The sequence below is a fragment of the Puma concolor genome, chromosome A1 (assembly GCF_028749965.1).
Source record: "Puma concolor isolate L17-30 chromosome A1, mPumCon1.1.hap2, whole genome shotgun sequence".
NCBI lineage: Eukaryota > Metazoa > Chordata > Mammalia > Carnivora > Felidae > Puma > Puma concolor.
This window is the reverse complement of record NC_141667.1, coordinates 44,018,257-44,032,770: the sequence shown is the minus strand read 5'-3', so window position 1 is coordinate 44,032,770 and position 14,514 is coordinate 44,018,257. Positions and strand designations below refer to the sequence as shown.

The following is a 14,514-nucleotide window of genomic DNA, read 5'->3' as shown; positions in this document are numbered from 1 at the left end:
TCTCAATCTCCCCCCGCGTCTCCCGTGTTGTGTCCCCTAGCTTCCCACTTCTGTTCCTACGCATCCTGCTTTCGGTCCTTCCGGCTCCCACCGCTGTCTACACAGCCCTCTCCTTAGCAGCAGGATCGCTGCTCCTCTTCTCGCCGGCTTCTCCACGTCAACGCTTTGTGCCTCCGTCTCCTCCTCCTCCCTGCCTCTGAATGTTCCTTTTCCCTTCAGGCAGCCTCAGCAACTTACAGCAATTAGTAGTACTAATTTCCCCTAGAGAATCCCTTATAACAGTTTTTAGTATAATCCCCTCCTCCGCCCACCAGTGAACTCTTCCCCCACTTCGCGCCCACAGTGGGATCTCCGCGGAGGAACTGTGCCATTCTACCCTCACTCCTCCAAGCTAGGCGAACCTCCCGGTGTAGGCTGTACCATTACAAACATATTTAAGGAGTGCCGTCCATGAGAGTATTTTAACATTCGAAATTCTTCCTCTTTCACCAAATGCAGTCTTCTAGTAGGGGTCGTATCACTCAAATTTCTTCCCCAAACCTGTAAAAGCTCTCTGCAAAACCTCGCACCTAGCTGGTTCGTAAAATCCTCCTCTCCGTCAGCTTGCCCCCTTCCCTGGGGCAGGGGGCGGTGGCACACCCCAAACTCCTGCTCGGAAGGAACCGAATTCCTCCGCGTGTACGGAACTGACCGAATTCTCAAGATGGCGGCTCCAGTTCCGACATAGCACCTGGGGGCGGCCATACTGCCTCCTGAACAAAGCCGCCGAGGATGCGGAGTGGGCAAAACCTCCCAGTACGGCTCGGCGCAGGCTCGGGAGCCCCGCGCTGTGCTCACCCAGACAGGAAGCGGGAGAGTTCAGCAGTATGGCTGTGACAGCCGTCCCGGTTAAAGCTGTGATGGGCGTTTCGAGACCTGATAACGGAGCCGCAAGACAGAAGGCGGGTATGTGCGGTGAGTCTGTTGGATTGATAATGGGAGGGGAGGGGTCTGTGAGGGTCAGTGATTGGAGATTTATGAAGTCACGGGTGGGGAGGTGTGTGGGATTCATGTTGGGTTTATTTGGGAGTCAGGGTTGGAGTGAGGTATGAGATTAGTAATTGGGGAATAATGTGTCAGTGATGGAGTTGTCTGTGGGATCCGAAATGGCGTGTAGGAGGACTGACTGGGGTCAGTGATTGATGGGACTCTGGAGAATCAGGGATTGGTGAGGAGGCTGCGGACTAAATGACCATCCATGTGGTGGTCAGTGCTGTAGTGGTCATGGGGGAGTTCTGTGGGTGTGTCATTGCTAGACCCAAGGATTCAGAAATTTGGAGGGAGCAATAATGGGATCAGGGATGATCAGCCCTACTTTTCGGGAAAGGCTTTTACATACTTTAAAGTTTCCACAGGTTTTAGGCAGCCATTGAGTTCTTAAAGGTCAGACCCCTTGGCGGTCCACCATTGCGCCCTTAGCCTGGTCCTCGTCTCCCCCAAAATGGTCATTTTAAAACAAGACCAAACAAATTTAAAAGGATGGATTGTTATCAAAAGTATGATTTTCAGCCTACCTTTTTCTAAGAATTGAAATCATGTTGTTTTATTCAAGAAACACTTACTGAGCACCTGCTGGGTACCCAGAGATGAGTATAACTATTTCTCTTGATTGTTTCCTTCCAGATCAGTTTTGACAACGCCTGGAATACCCCATGTAAAACAGCCTCCCTGTCTTGGGAGCATTCAGTTGCTCTGAACCAGTTCAATCTTGTCTGAATGACTCCTTCTGGGACTGAGAAAAATTGACGGGGTAATATGCCTTCCTGCATTGTAGTGTATTCTCTTGTATGAGTGTTTCCAACCTATCACCATTTTTATATGTAGATGACTGCACTGTTGAAAATCTGTAATAATAGTTTAAACAGAAAACATCTTAAAATTAACATTTTGGTCCATGAATGTTGATTGGCAAGAGAGTTTGCTGAGTTGGGGGAAATTACAGAAGACCTGTTGGGAGATTATTGGAATTCAGCTGCTGGTTCTTTCTGGGGAATAAGGGAATACATTTCTCAGTTTTCCATTTGGTCATGGCCATTCTTGTTGCTGGAGCAGTCCATCTACAGTTTACTTTATACATATCCATTCATGTTTATTGCCTTATGAGAATATTCTACAAATAGAATTACTGATTCATAGGGAAACAATAAGCTGTTAGTAAGTCAGTGTGAAATATACCTTCACATCTTTACAATTAAACCACCCTGACCAAGTTCTGTATCTTCATAGTGTGGTCACAAGAGGACTTCCTTCACCTAGTGCTTCCTGACCCTCTCAAGGACCAAATAGCCTTATCCCCACTGGTGTCATCATACAGCTGATTCTAGTGGTTGTTTCTAGATTGGTGAATGTGGAAACAGCAGACGGTCTGGTCTGTGAAAATGCCCATCTGAGCACCAGTTTTGCTTTTTCAGACATCTGCTCTTGTAGAAGAGAGCAGAGAATGATGAAATCCCAGGTGAGTTGCTTTTGTATTTAATTTTAAGAATTTCCTTCATTTTCTGTCCAACCAAATGGAATAGTGCAGATAGCTAAAATTTGGATTAGGGAGAAGGTAGCCAAAATGAAAGTTAAGACCTAGAAAGCGTTTCTAGGGAACACGTAGATAAACCTGGCCTGAAAACATTTTTAAAAACGAATGTACCAGTTTTTCTGATCTTTCTTGAAGACATCACCACTTAATTGATTTACAGCCCTCTAAAGAGAAAACAGATCAGTTTCCCATGGGAAGAAATTCTTTCTTACCACGTAAGACTAAAACAAATTTCCATTCTGGGTCTTTGTCTAGATGATGGAGTACACAGTATTCTTAGCAGCACTCCTGTGGTAAATGCAACAGTAGATTTCTGGTAGCTGTATCACAAAATGATCTCTTTTAGAGGGAAGTTATAGTGTCATAGCCAGACTCCGTGAACTTTATCCTTCAGAGCTAGGCTCACCAAACTATTGCCCATAGGCCAAATTCAGTTCTCTATTTTTATGGACAGTTTTATTGTTCACGTATTGTCTGTAGCTGTTTTCCTGCTACAATGGCAGCATTGGGTAAGTACAACAGAGACCGTATGACCTGCAATGCTGAAAATATATGCTTTACTGAAAAAGTTTGTTAGATTTCTGGTTTAGAGGACCTGATTGATTATAGAGGCTTCCTATTGTCCAGTTTTACCTACTGCTAAAATCTAGATAACACAGGATGGGTGCATTTTGAGTGGTCTTCCAAAATCTATTTTTCTCCCAAAGGGCAGTTCTTACATTATAATTCTCCGGCAAAGCTTTGTAGAGCATGGGTCCCTGATACTCCATACCCTTTGCTGTGGTTTCAGATTGTGTAGGATCACTTTCCAACTTGAGGCCAGTTCTTTCTCTGCACTTCCATTTTTTTTTTAATTTTTTTTTTTTTAATGTTTATTTATTTTTGAGACAGAGAGAGACACAGCATGAAGGGGGGAGGGGCAGAGAGAGAAGGAGACACAGAATCGGAAGCAGGCTCCAGGCTCTGAGCCATCAGCCCAGAGCCTGATGCGGGGCTCGAACTCACGGACCGCGAGATCGTGACCTGAGCTGAAGTCGGATGCTTAACCGACTGCGCCACCCAGGCGCCCCATGCACTTCCATTTTTAATAGTGTGTAATGATTTTTCTCCCTGCCAACACTGGCTATGTACATGGTATATAAATTTCAAACTATATCAATGATAAAAATTTAAACCTTTTAACTCTCCTCCTTCTAAGACTATCAGTGTTAACCATTTGTTTGTAATCTTCCAAACCTTTTCAATATAACTATGATTAAGTGTGTACATGTGAAAGTACAAATGTATAAGAGTGTCTCTTACTTTCTTGTGTTTTTCTCTTGGAGAAATAATGTTACACAGTAAAGATTCCGTGCTGCAAAACTTGCTTTTTAATTGTCCCAGGTAAAGATTTTTGTATACATTTTGAATATCTTCCTATGCCAGTACCTAGAATTCTTTTTTTTTTTTTAACGATTATTTATTTTTGAAAGAGCACAGCGGGGGAGGGGCAGAGAGAGGGAGACAGAGGATACAAAGCGGGCTCTGCACTGACAGCATCGAGTCTGATGTGGGGCTTAAACTTATGAACCATGAGATCTTGACCTGAGCCAAAGTTGGACACTCAACCGATTGAGCCACCCAGGTGCCCCTAGAATTCTTTATTATCTTAGCGGATGCATGATATTTCTTTCCAGCCTGGTCAAACAGTGACTGTTTTCTTATCTGTAAAATGGGGATTAGAAACCTCATAGGGTTGTTGTAAGAATTAAGTAAATAAAAACCATGCCAGGGGCGCCTGGGTGGCGCAGTCGGTTAAGCGTCCGACTTCAGCCAGGTCACGATCTCGCGGTCCGTGGGTTCGAGCCCCGCGTCAGGCTCTGGGCTGATGGCTCAGAGCCTGGAGCCTGTTTCTGATTCTGTGTCTCCCTCTCTCTCTGCCCCTCCCCCGTTCATGCTCTGTCTCTCTCTGTCCCAAAAATAAATAAAAGTTGAAAAAAAAAAATAAAAACCATGCCTGGAATTGTACCTGGGATGGTTTGTTCTAAATTAAGTGTTAATTGTTGGTATTGTTATTATATTGTCATCATTATTATTATCAAATATAGTAATCAATTTTTGCATTAGGAGTGCTCATGTGTATTTTACAGTAAAGCTTAACAGGTGGGTTCTATTGCAAAAAGATAAGGTTTTGTTTTTTTTCTTGAATGTCAGTAGCTTTAGAGTTGTGCTGTTCAGTGCAGAGCGACCAGCCACATGTGATTACTGAGCACTTGAAATTGGTTAGCCTGAATTGAGGTGTGCCTTAAGTGTAAAATACATACTGAGTTTAGAAGACACAATTCCAAAAAGCACACTAATAATTTTTAAAGGTCAGTTATACTTTGAAATTATATTTTGGGTATATTTAGATACCTATATATATTTGAAAATAATTTTCTGAATGTGGCAACTGGAAGGTTTTACATATCTAGTTAGTCTTATATTTGTTGGAGTAGCTTTAGAGAATGAAAATGGATTTTTATTAGCTTAATAAATCCAACTACTGGGGCTTATTAACTGATTGTATGCCTGTTCCTTTAGGAAGAGGGATTTATATTTTTTCCATACTGTCCAGAAGTGAAGTCATTATTTGCACACATATCTATTCTTCCTTTCTTCTTCTAACACCTTCTCTCTTCCATTCTCCCAGTCACCCAAGCCATAAACATTTGTTTGTAGATGATAAGAGTACAATTTCCCACTGATTATACATTATATTTTTCTCAAAATTAACAAAATTTATGCATACTTAGTATAATGAAGCATTTGAGTATAATTCATAAAGCAAAATCAGAATGTTAAAATTACATCTCTTAAACTTCCTGTCAGAATGGATTTTCTCTACATTCCACATTTATTTTCTTTCTCATGTCACTGTTCTTTAGATCAAAAGAATGTAACTGATTAATCCACAGAACTATTCTTAGTTAAATATGAACTTTATTTTATTTTCTGTAAACTTCATTCATTCCTTTTTTTAGTGAACATTTCTTGAGTACCTAATGTGTGTCACATGCATTGACTGGCTGTGGAGTATCTCAAGAAGATTTCGGTATGGTTTTTTTTCTGGGAGGAATGCAGAGAAAAATTAGGTAAACAGACATGGAAAGCAGCATTGACAAATAAAAATTTTATAATAGATATGGGAGCAAGGAACTGTTAAAACAGAGAGGGGGAGCAACCAGCTGTATAAGGAGTTAGAAAATAGGCTTAAAAAATTATTGAGCTTTAGATCATGAGAGAAGTAGGATAAGGATGGGAAACAACATTTACAAAAGTAGAGAGGGCAGAGTGGTTTTAGGAAGGCTGAGAATTTGAGGAAAACGAAAATCTAGGGTGTTTCATTGGAAGTTTGACTAAGGGTGTTATTAAAACAATAAAATACAGAAGACCTTGTTTACAATATCAAGGAGGCAGTGTGGAGCTATTGAATCAGAATACCTGCTTTTTAAAGCTGAGAGTTAATCATATCTTCAGTGCCTGACCTCTGGCAAGTGATTACTGAACTACCGTAATTCTAGGTTTTCTCATATGTAAAATGAGAAAGTTAATAAGGTTGTTTTAAGGACAAATTAAATGTTTGGCAGCTTGATGATGTGAATATGGGACTTGGCGTGGGACTGAGATGATTGAGACTGATTGTATACGAAAGGATAGAACCAGTGGATACTTTTAAGCAGGGGGTGTTGATAGTGGAAACCGTGTTTAATCTGTTTTTGTTCTGAAAGCAATATTTGATAATAATGAAATATTTAGGAGGAAAAGCTGAAAAACATCATTCAGATTCTAGTAGATGACAACTGTGAACATGATCGTGACCTAATTAAAACAGTCCCTTTCCCCTCCAGCAATACCTTACGGCTCTACACTTACCCAAGTTTTTTTTGTGTTAATGTCACATCAATAATCTTATTTTTTTATGAGTGTTTCCTGTACATTTCTCATTATGTCTCTTTTCAGTATTGCTACTGTAATTGGTATACTTCATTATATTACTAGTTATTGCATATATATAGATATATCTATATCTATATATCTATATCTATCTATCTATATCTATATATAGATATATATATATATATATATCGGAGAACCATTAATTGAGGTGAAGCTATGATTATTTTCCTATAAATTGAGGGTATCACATTATGATCTTCAAGAACACTGACATTCTGTGATTTTCTATATGTGTTTTTTCTCTTTTTAATCTCTTATTTTAAAAGGCTTTTTCTGGGGCGCCTGGGTGGCACAGTCGGTTAAGCGTCCAACTTCAGCCAGGTCACGATCTCGCGGTCCGGGAGTTCGAGCCCCGCGTCGGGCTCTGGGCTGATGGCTCAGAGCCTGGAGCCTGTTTCCGATTCTGTGTCTCCCTCTCTCTCTGCCCCTCCCCCGTTCATGCTCTGTCTCTCTCTGTCCCAAAAATAAATAAATGTTGAAAAAAACTTAATAAATAAATAAATAAAAATAAAAGGCTTTTTCTGCTAGGGGCACCTGGGTGGCTCAGTCAGTTAAGTGCCCAACTCCTGGTTTTGGCTCAGGTCATGATCTCACAGTTGTGGGTTCCAGCCCCACATCAGGCTTTGTGCTGACAGCATGGAACCTGCTTGGGATTCTCTCTCTTCCCCTCTCTCTGCACCTCCCCTGCTCACTCCCTCTCTCTGTGTCTCTCTCACTCTCTCAAAATAAATAAAAAAGGAACATTAAAAAAAAACCAAAAAACAAAAGCTTTCTCTGCTCTGTAATTATTAATAAAAATCTTCCCATGTTTTGTTACTTTTATGCTCTTGGCTATATTTTTAGAATTTAATTTTTTGCTTCATCTAAAATGTATATTTTGCATTTCTCAAGACATAAAATATGGTGTATTAGTTTTCCAGGGCTACCTTAACAACAGACCACAGACTGGGTAGATTAAACAACAGAAATTTATTGTCTCAAAGTTCTGGAGGCTAGAAGCCAAAACTCAAAGTGTCCATTAGGATTAGGGTCCATCCTAATGACCTCATAGAACTAATTAAATCTGCAGTGACCCTGTTTTCAAATAAGGTCACATTCTGAGAAACTAGAAGTTAGCATACAACATATGAATTTTAAGAGCATACAATTAATTCCACCTTTAACGTATGGATTCAACATTCTTCCTTTCCTGTTGACTCTCCGGTTGTTTCAGTATTATTCTTTGAATAATCTGTTTTCCTCTCAGTTATTTGAATGCTGCCCTTATGATTTATTAAATTACCATTTGTATTAGGTAGGCATTTTGATTTACCTCTTCTGTTTTCCTAATCTGTCTCTTCTTGTAAAGACAAGATTTTGTGCTGTTTCTCCCAAATACTATGATACAAAACTAGGTGTAGTTGTAGTTTTATATACTATAGTAGGAATGATGAGAATGGTCACTTCAGACTGAACAGGAATATACTGTTACAGGGGTTGGTATCATTCAAGGATGTGGCTGTGGATTTCACCCAAGAGGAGTGGCAGCAACTGGACCCTGCTCAGAGGACCCTGTATAGAGATGTGATGCTGGAGAACTTCAGCCACGTGATCTCATTGGGTAAGGATGGCTTCCCTGCATCACTCAGACTTGTCCAACCAAGGGCCTTTCCTTATCAGGTGCTGTGCTTAGGTGGTTCCTGAGATATATAATGACTTAACGATCTTCAGACCTTCCCAAACAGAGGTCATGGTGTTTGCTGAGAGTCAACTGGACTGATTCATTGTAGCCCTTCTGAAACAACACCTTCTCTTTTTTCCTTCAGTGCCCCCAATCCCAATTCCTCTGTGATTTCCACTTAATAGGATATCCAGTTTCCAAACCAGATGTCATCTCTAAGTTGGAACAAGGGGAAGATCCATGGATCATCAAGAGAGACGTATCAAATTGGATCTATACCGATGAAAATCAGGCAGATGGGAGACAAGGGAAGTGAAATCTCAGATTGTTTTGTTTTCTTAATTGATTGATGCCTGAGGCTGACGTTTTGTCCTTATCGAGATTTCTTATTGTTTGTTCCTGTGCTGAGAATTTAGTAGGCATTTGACAAATAATTAAATAATTCTGAACCTTTATAAGGAGGAGCTATTTCTTCTTGATCTTCTTCCTTTCTGCATATATGTATATCTTTAACACCTTTTATGGAAAGGCAATAGAAAGGCAAATTCCTCCCAAGAACATAGGTTGTACTTTACATGGTAAGACCTCCAGGCACATGGTGTACAAAATTATCTGTCAAATATAGTTACCATTTTAAAAGTTCGGAGAAAATGCAAGTCTAAATATGCAGCAGAATTTGAGAAGGTGTTTTTCGGAGCGTGCAGCTGTAGCTGCTTTGAAACATACTAAGTGTTGGTGATGCTGAAGGAGGAAGGTGAAGGCAGATTGTGGTGGGGAGAGGGTGTATGAATAAAACTTTGAAGGTAGAGAATGAAGGCTTTTCTGGGAGAACTTTGCTAGTTTCTGTTGGTATATATAGAAGGTGTTATGGGAAGTAGTGGAATATAAGCTTGGATTCTTGGTGTGAATCTGATACTGAATCCATAGCAGGGTCTTGGATTTTTCTGTTGTTTGTGTTAGTTTTTAATTAGGAAAGTAGACTGAAGAGAGTTAAAATATTTTGAGTACAGAAGGGACCTTGTTTCTTTGGATAATGGTCACAGGATAATAGTTAAGTATATATGTAGCAAATGGTTTATAAGATAAATGAATTCAGAAAGTGAAAAGGATTTCCATTCAGAAAGCAGGAGAAATGGGAAAATTCTAGAAGAATAATCCACGATTAGAGTGATAATAACCCAGATACATTTCTATTTCCTTCAGTTCTAATTTTTCTCTTTAATATCCTTTTCCATCCATTCATCTGATCATACTTTATGCTGACCTGTGTTAGGAGATGGCCTGTCTCTGTCCCTGTGTTCTGAGTTCATCAACTACATTGGATTAATCATTTGTTCTGTTCTTCTGCATTATGTTTATTGTTCTTTTTTTCGTTTGTTTATTGTTCTTTATAATTGTTTTATTTTATCTTTCTTTCTTTTAGACAGGAAAAGTAACCTTGACAACCCCAAATCATGTATTTTGGGGTCTGTTTCCTTCCGTAATAATATCCTGAAAGGAGTCACAAAGGATGGTTCATTGTACTCCATTTTAAAAGTCTGTCAAGATGATGGCCAGCTACAGAGATGTCAGGAAAACCAAGACAAGCTTTTCAGGCAAGTAACAGTCATCAGCAACAAAACAGTGACTGTGGAGTCAGGCCATAAATATAATGCCTTTGGAAAAATATTTCAAGAGTGCATAGAGCCAGATACTTTAAGACAAAGATCCCATAGCTATGATGTATTTAAAAAGAACTTGAAATATAATGCTGATCTACGTAGTTGTAATAAGAGTAATTCAAGAAAAAACCCTGATGAGAGTTTGGGATGTGGAAAATCATCTAGCTATGGTGCATCTGATTCTAATCTTGAGAAAATGCACAATGGAGTAATGCCCTGTAATAACAATCAGTGTGGGAACATTTTTAGTAGTAAACAATCCCTTATGCAATATCAGAATGTTGAAACTAAGGAGAAAACCTGTGTGTGTGTTACATGTGGAAAAGCCTTTGCCAAGAAGTCACAGCTTATTGTACATCAACGAATTCATACTGGAAAGAAACCATATGATTGTGGTGCATGTGGGAAAGCCTTCAGTGAGAAGTTTCATCTCATCGTACATCAGAGAACTCATACTGGGGAGAAACCTTACGAATGTTCTGAATGTGGAAAAGCCTTCTCTCAGAAATCTTCCCTCATTATACATCAGAGAGTTCACACTGGGGAAAAGCCATATGAATGTAGTGAGTGTGGGAAAGCCTTCTCCCAGAAATCACCCCTCATTATACATCAAAGAATTCACACTGGAGAGAAACCTTATGAATGTAGAGAGTGTGGGAAGGCCTTCTCCCAGAAGTCACAGCTGATCATACATCATAGAGCTCATACTGGAGAGAAACCATATGAATGTACTGAATGTGGGAAAGCCTTCTGTGAGAAGTCCCACCTCATTATACATAAAAGAATTCACACTGGGGAGAAACCCTACAAATGTGCTCAATGTGAGGAAGCCTTCAGCAGGAAGACGGAACTCATTACACATCAGTTAATTCATACTGGGGAGAAACCTTATGAATGTACTGAATGTGGGAAGACCTTCTCCCGGAAGTCACAGCTCATCATACATCAGAGAACACATACTGGAGAAAAGCCCTATAAATGCAGTGAATGTGGAAAAGCCTTCTGTCAGAAATCACATCTCATTGGACATCAGAGAATTCACACAGGAGAAAAACCATATATATGCAGTGAATGTGGGAAAGCCTTCTCTCAGAAGTCTCACCTCCCAGGGCATCAGCGAATTCATACAGGAGAAAAACCTTACATATGTGCTGAATGTGGAAAGGCGTTTTCCCAGAAGTCAGACCTTGTTTTACATCAGAGAATTCATACTGGGGAAAGACCCTATCAATGTGCTATCTGTGGGAAAGCCTTCATCCAGAAGTCACAACTCACTGTACATCAGAGAATTCATACAGTAGTAAAATCATAATGAACTGAACGCAGAAAAGCCTTCAGTATTAGCTCAAGCCTTAATAAATACTAGGAACCTGATTGATTTGATATTTATAAGACATCTTTATAGATGTCTGTAGTGTGGTGATACCCAACTCAGCAAAGATGATGGAAAATAATCATAAATGAAGAACATTTTCAACATGGTGTGTAAAACCTTTAAAGTTATGTATATAGAATGTTGTCAAGTTACATATTATATATTATACCACATTAATAATAACCAGACATTGTGAAATAGCTAATATTAGCTTGGCATCGTTTTGGCCATACAGTAATTCCCTGTAAAGGACATGAAGAAAGCTTGAGTTAAATACATACATACATACATACATACATACATACATACATACATACATAAATTCCTAGAAACTACATTATAAGGAGGGGCTTAGCATGACCCCTAAAGATACATGTAAAATTCTTGTACAAAGATGGAAAGATAGGTGGATCAGATGATGTTTATACGTTTTCCCATCTCAATCATATAAGTTGACCTGTCTCTCTGGAAGGATCCTGGATCTTGAAATTGGTGCTACTTGACCAGATCACCCATTTATTCTCCCTCACTGGGAGTTTGGTGTTGTGGAAATGCTTTGGTACTGAACCAGATGGTCTTGTGTTCTAATACTGGCTCAGCTACTCACAGATTGTGTAACTTCAAGCAAGCCTGCTTCACCCATCTGAATATTTCCTATCAGTAAAAAAAAAAAAGTATAGTGAAGAGTACATTTTCATTTATTATTCTTTTTGTCTTTCATTTCCATGCAGTTGGATGCTAAGACTAATATGTAAAAGCTACATCTAAACTTGTATTTCAGACACTCTGCTTTTGATAACCCATTCCCAGGACTGTTCATTTTACTGTTTTTGACCCTAGTGGCCTTGATTCTTGGTATGTTCAAGTGACATTTTATTATGCATTTGTTGTTTTTTACATACATTTATAAACTGGTGGTTACACATAAAGATCACGTCTAATGTCTCTTCAGTTATTTTCTGATTCCTGCCCTGCAGCCCCAACTGTTTTCTCTGGGAACAAAGAACACTTGTAGAGAAAAACTCTTCACAGGCTTAAGAACTTAATATTTCTAAAACATCTCCTCTCTTTGCTTTGGTTGTCTATTCCTGCATGAGCAGCTTTAGATGAGGACCCTTGCGGGGCGCCTGGGTGGCACAGTCGGTTAGGCGTCCGACTTCAGCCAGGTCACGATCTCGCGGTCCGGGAGTTCGAGCCCCGCGTCAGGCGCTGGGCTGATGGCTCAGAGCCTGGAGCCTGTTTCCGATTCTGTGTCTCCCTCTCTCTCTGCTCCCTCCCCCATTCATGCTCTGTCTCTCTCTGTCCCAAAAATAAATAAACGTTGAAAAAAAAAATAATAAATAGATGAGGACCCTTGCTAGAGGTTTCTGCAGAAGAGCATTCCTGGCACAAAGGAGAATGTCTGTATACTTATGTTCACATAGTTCTTTATATAGTTTCTACTTGATTCTTTCACATTTCCTGCCCACCAGATCCTCTTCCTCAATGGCTGAACTGTCTGTTGTGAAAAGATGGGAACCCCCTGGGTGAGAACCTCTTCAGGGGATGCCTAACATGGATGTGGGAACTTCCTAGTCCGTGCACGCAAATTCTTGGTCTCATTATGAGCAGTGAGCTGAGAACACTGTCATCAGATGTAATTGACAGTTCATACCAGGGAAAGAATGCTTAGGAGTACATGTTTTGGGTTGAGCTGCTCTGATGTTTTCTCGTGGAAGACATCCCAACTGATGTCTTACAAAGGCATGAGAAGGATAAATAAATAAATAAATAAATAAATAAATAAATAAATAAAATTTTAAAAAGGATAAGAAAAAAAAAGGAACATATCGGGAATACATAGAAATTTAATGAAGAGTGTGTTCTATATAGTGACAGATACAGAACTTATGTAGATATAACAAAGATTCACAATCTACTTTGCAAGTCTCCCATTTGATTTTCTGCTGTCACAAACCTCCAAGCAGCCTGTTGATCTGATAATGGACTTCTATAAACATCCAAATTTAGACTTAGCACCTACTGACTTAATACTTCACCATACTTTTTTTATTTTTTTGAGCATTTTATTAGAGGAGCTGATCAGTGCAGTGAAGCAAGAATAGGAAAATGGGCATCGAATTAAAAAGGAAAAAGTAACAAGGACATAGATGATGCAGTGGTGTATAAGGAGAACAAAAATAACTGATTAAATATTAGAAATAAAGGAGTTTAGTTGCTTTATATAGTTTTAATATTAAAAAGTAAACATTCTACATATCAGCAGAGTGAAAATTTAAAAATGCCATTTACATTAGCATAAAAAATATGAACCCCCTAAAGTAAGTCTAATCATGGAGTATAGAACTTCTATATAGAAAATTATAAAACATTACTGAATAAATTAAACAAGGCTTAATTAAATAAACTGAGAGACTTACCAAGTTTTTTGGTTGAAAGACTCAATATTAAAGATGCCCATTTTCCCCCAAAGTGATTTGTATATTGTTGGGGAGATGAGAAAAATTGAAATCCAAAGGAATAAGCCCATTCGTAAATATAGAGTTAGTTTATTTTATTATTGAGCAACAACAAAATACCAAATAGCATGCAGGTAACCAGCAACTGGCTACAAATTTCTGTGTGGATTTAGCTCTATTATGTGAAATTAAAGCTACAGTTCTTATGAATCATCCCACTGTTAGAAAGTGGCAAGGACTCCATTTTTATCAGTAGTTAATTGAGCTTGCTCTGATGCCCTGTTTTGCTTAATTCTGTATCAGGCTTATTCTGATAGTCCATTCTTGATAAGTTTTGACAGTACCTCTTACCATGTTTGCCCATGGCACCGAATCTAGGACATATGATTATATCCCTCAACGTCCCTGAATAAAGATCAATTTCCCACGGTTTTCAATGCATTTTATATCAAAACCCCAATAAGCTTTCTTTTTTTGAAATTTTTACAATTTAATTATAAAATTACATATGGGAATGCTAAAAGGTAAGACTAGCCAAGATACTTTTGAAGAGCAAATGTAGAGAACTTACCAGACTAAGATTTTCCATAAAGTGATAATTAAGACAACTTATTGCACATGGGCGGCCAAATTGACCAATGGTAAGAAAATCCAGAAACATAATTTCCTAGAGGTATTTGAATTACGACAAATATGGCAATGTAGAACAGTAGGAGAAATGCTGTGCTTCAATAAATGCTTCTGGCTCAGTTATCCATATGGGTAAAACAGAAAATGAAAACATAATTACTGCATACTATTCACAAAATCAG

General features: G+C 39.0%; 1 protein-coding gene across 2 annotated transcripts; it reads left to right on the top strand.

Annotated features, from left to right (window-relative positions):
• Positions 1-467: 467 nt before the first annotated feature.
• Positions 468-12,172, top strand: LOC147584134 (uncharacterized). 2 transcript variants are annotated; one of them, XM_025924327.2, is made up of 5 exons: positions 1,780-1,789; positions 2,377-2,494; positions 8,021-8,147; positions 8,393-8,519; positions 9,635-12,172. In XM_025924327.2, exons 2-5 carry the CDS (start codon positions 2,480-2,482, stop codon positions 11,178-11,180), a joined length of 1,815 nt encoding a protein of 604 aa, XP_025780112.1. In that variant the 5' UTR covers positions 1,780-1,789; positions 2,377-2,479; the 3' UTR covers positions 11,181-12,172. The 2 variants fall into 2 exon arrangements, 1 of the variants encoding a protein (XP_025780112.1); XR_015246837.1 differs by lacking the exons at positions 8,021-8,147; positions 8,393-8,519; positions 9,635-12,172 and adding an exon at positions 468-954 and having other exon boundaries at positions 1,663-1,789; positions 2,266-2,391.
• The last annotated feature ends 2,342 nt before the right edge of the window (positions 12,173-14,514 follow it).

What these genes read in the sequence shown, in the direction of transcription:
- LOC147584134 (XM_025924327.2), top strand. An exon ending in CAGCCACGTGATCTCATTGG is followed by an intron (nt 8,148 to 8,392) that starts GTAAGGATGGCT and finishes TCCACTTAATAG; the next exon opens with GATATCCAGTTTCCAAACCA. An exon ending in GCAGATGGGAGACAAGGGAA is followed by an intron (nt 8,520 to 9,634) that starts GTGAAATCTCAG and finishes TCTTTTAGACAG; the next exon opens with GAAAAGTAACCTTGACAACC.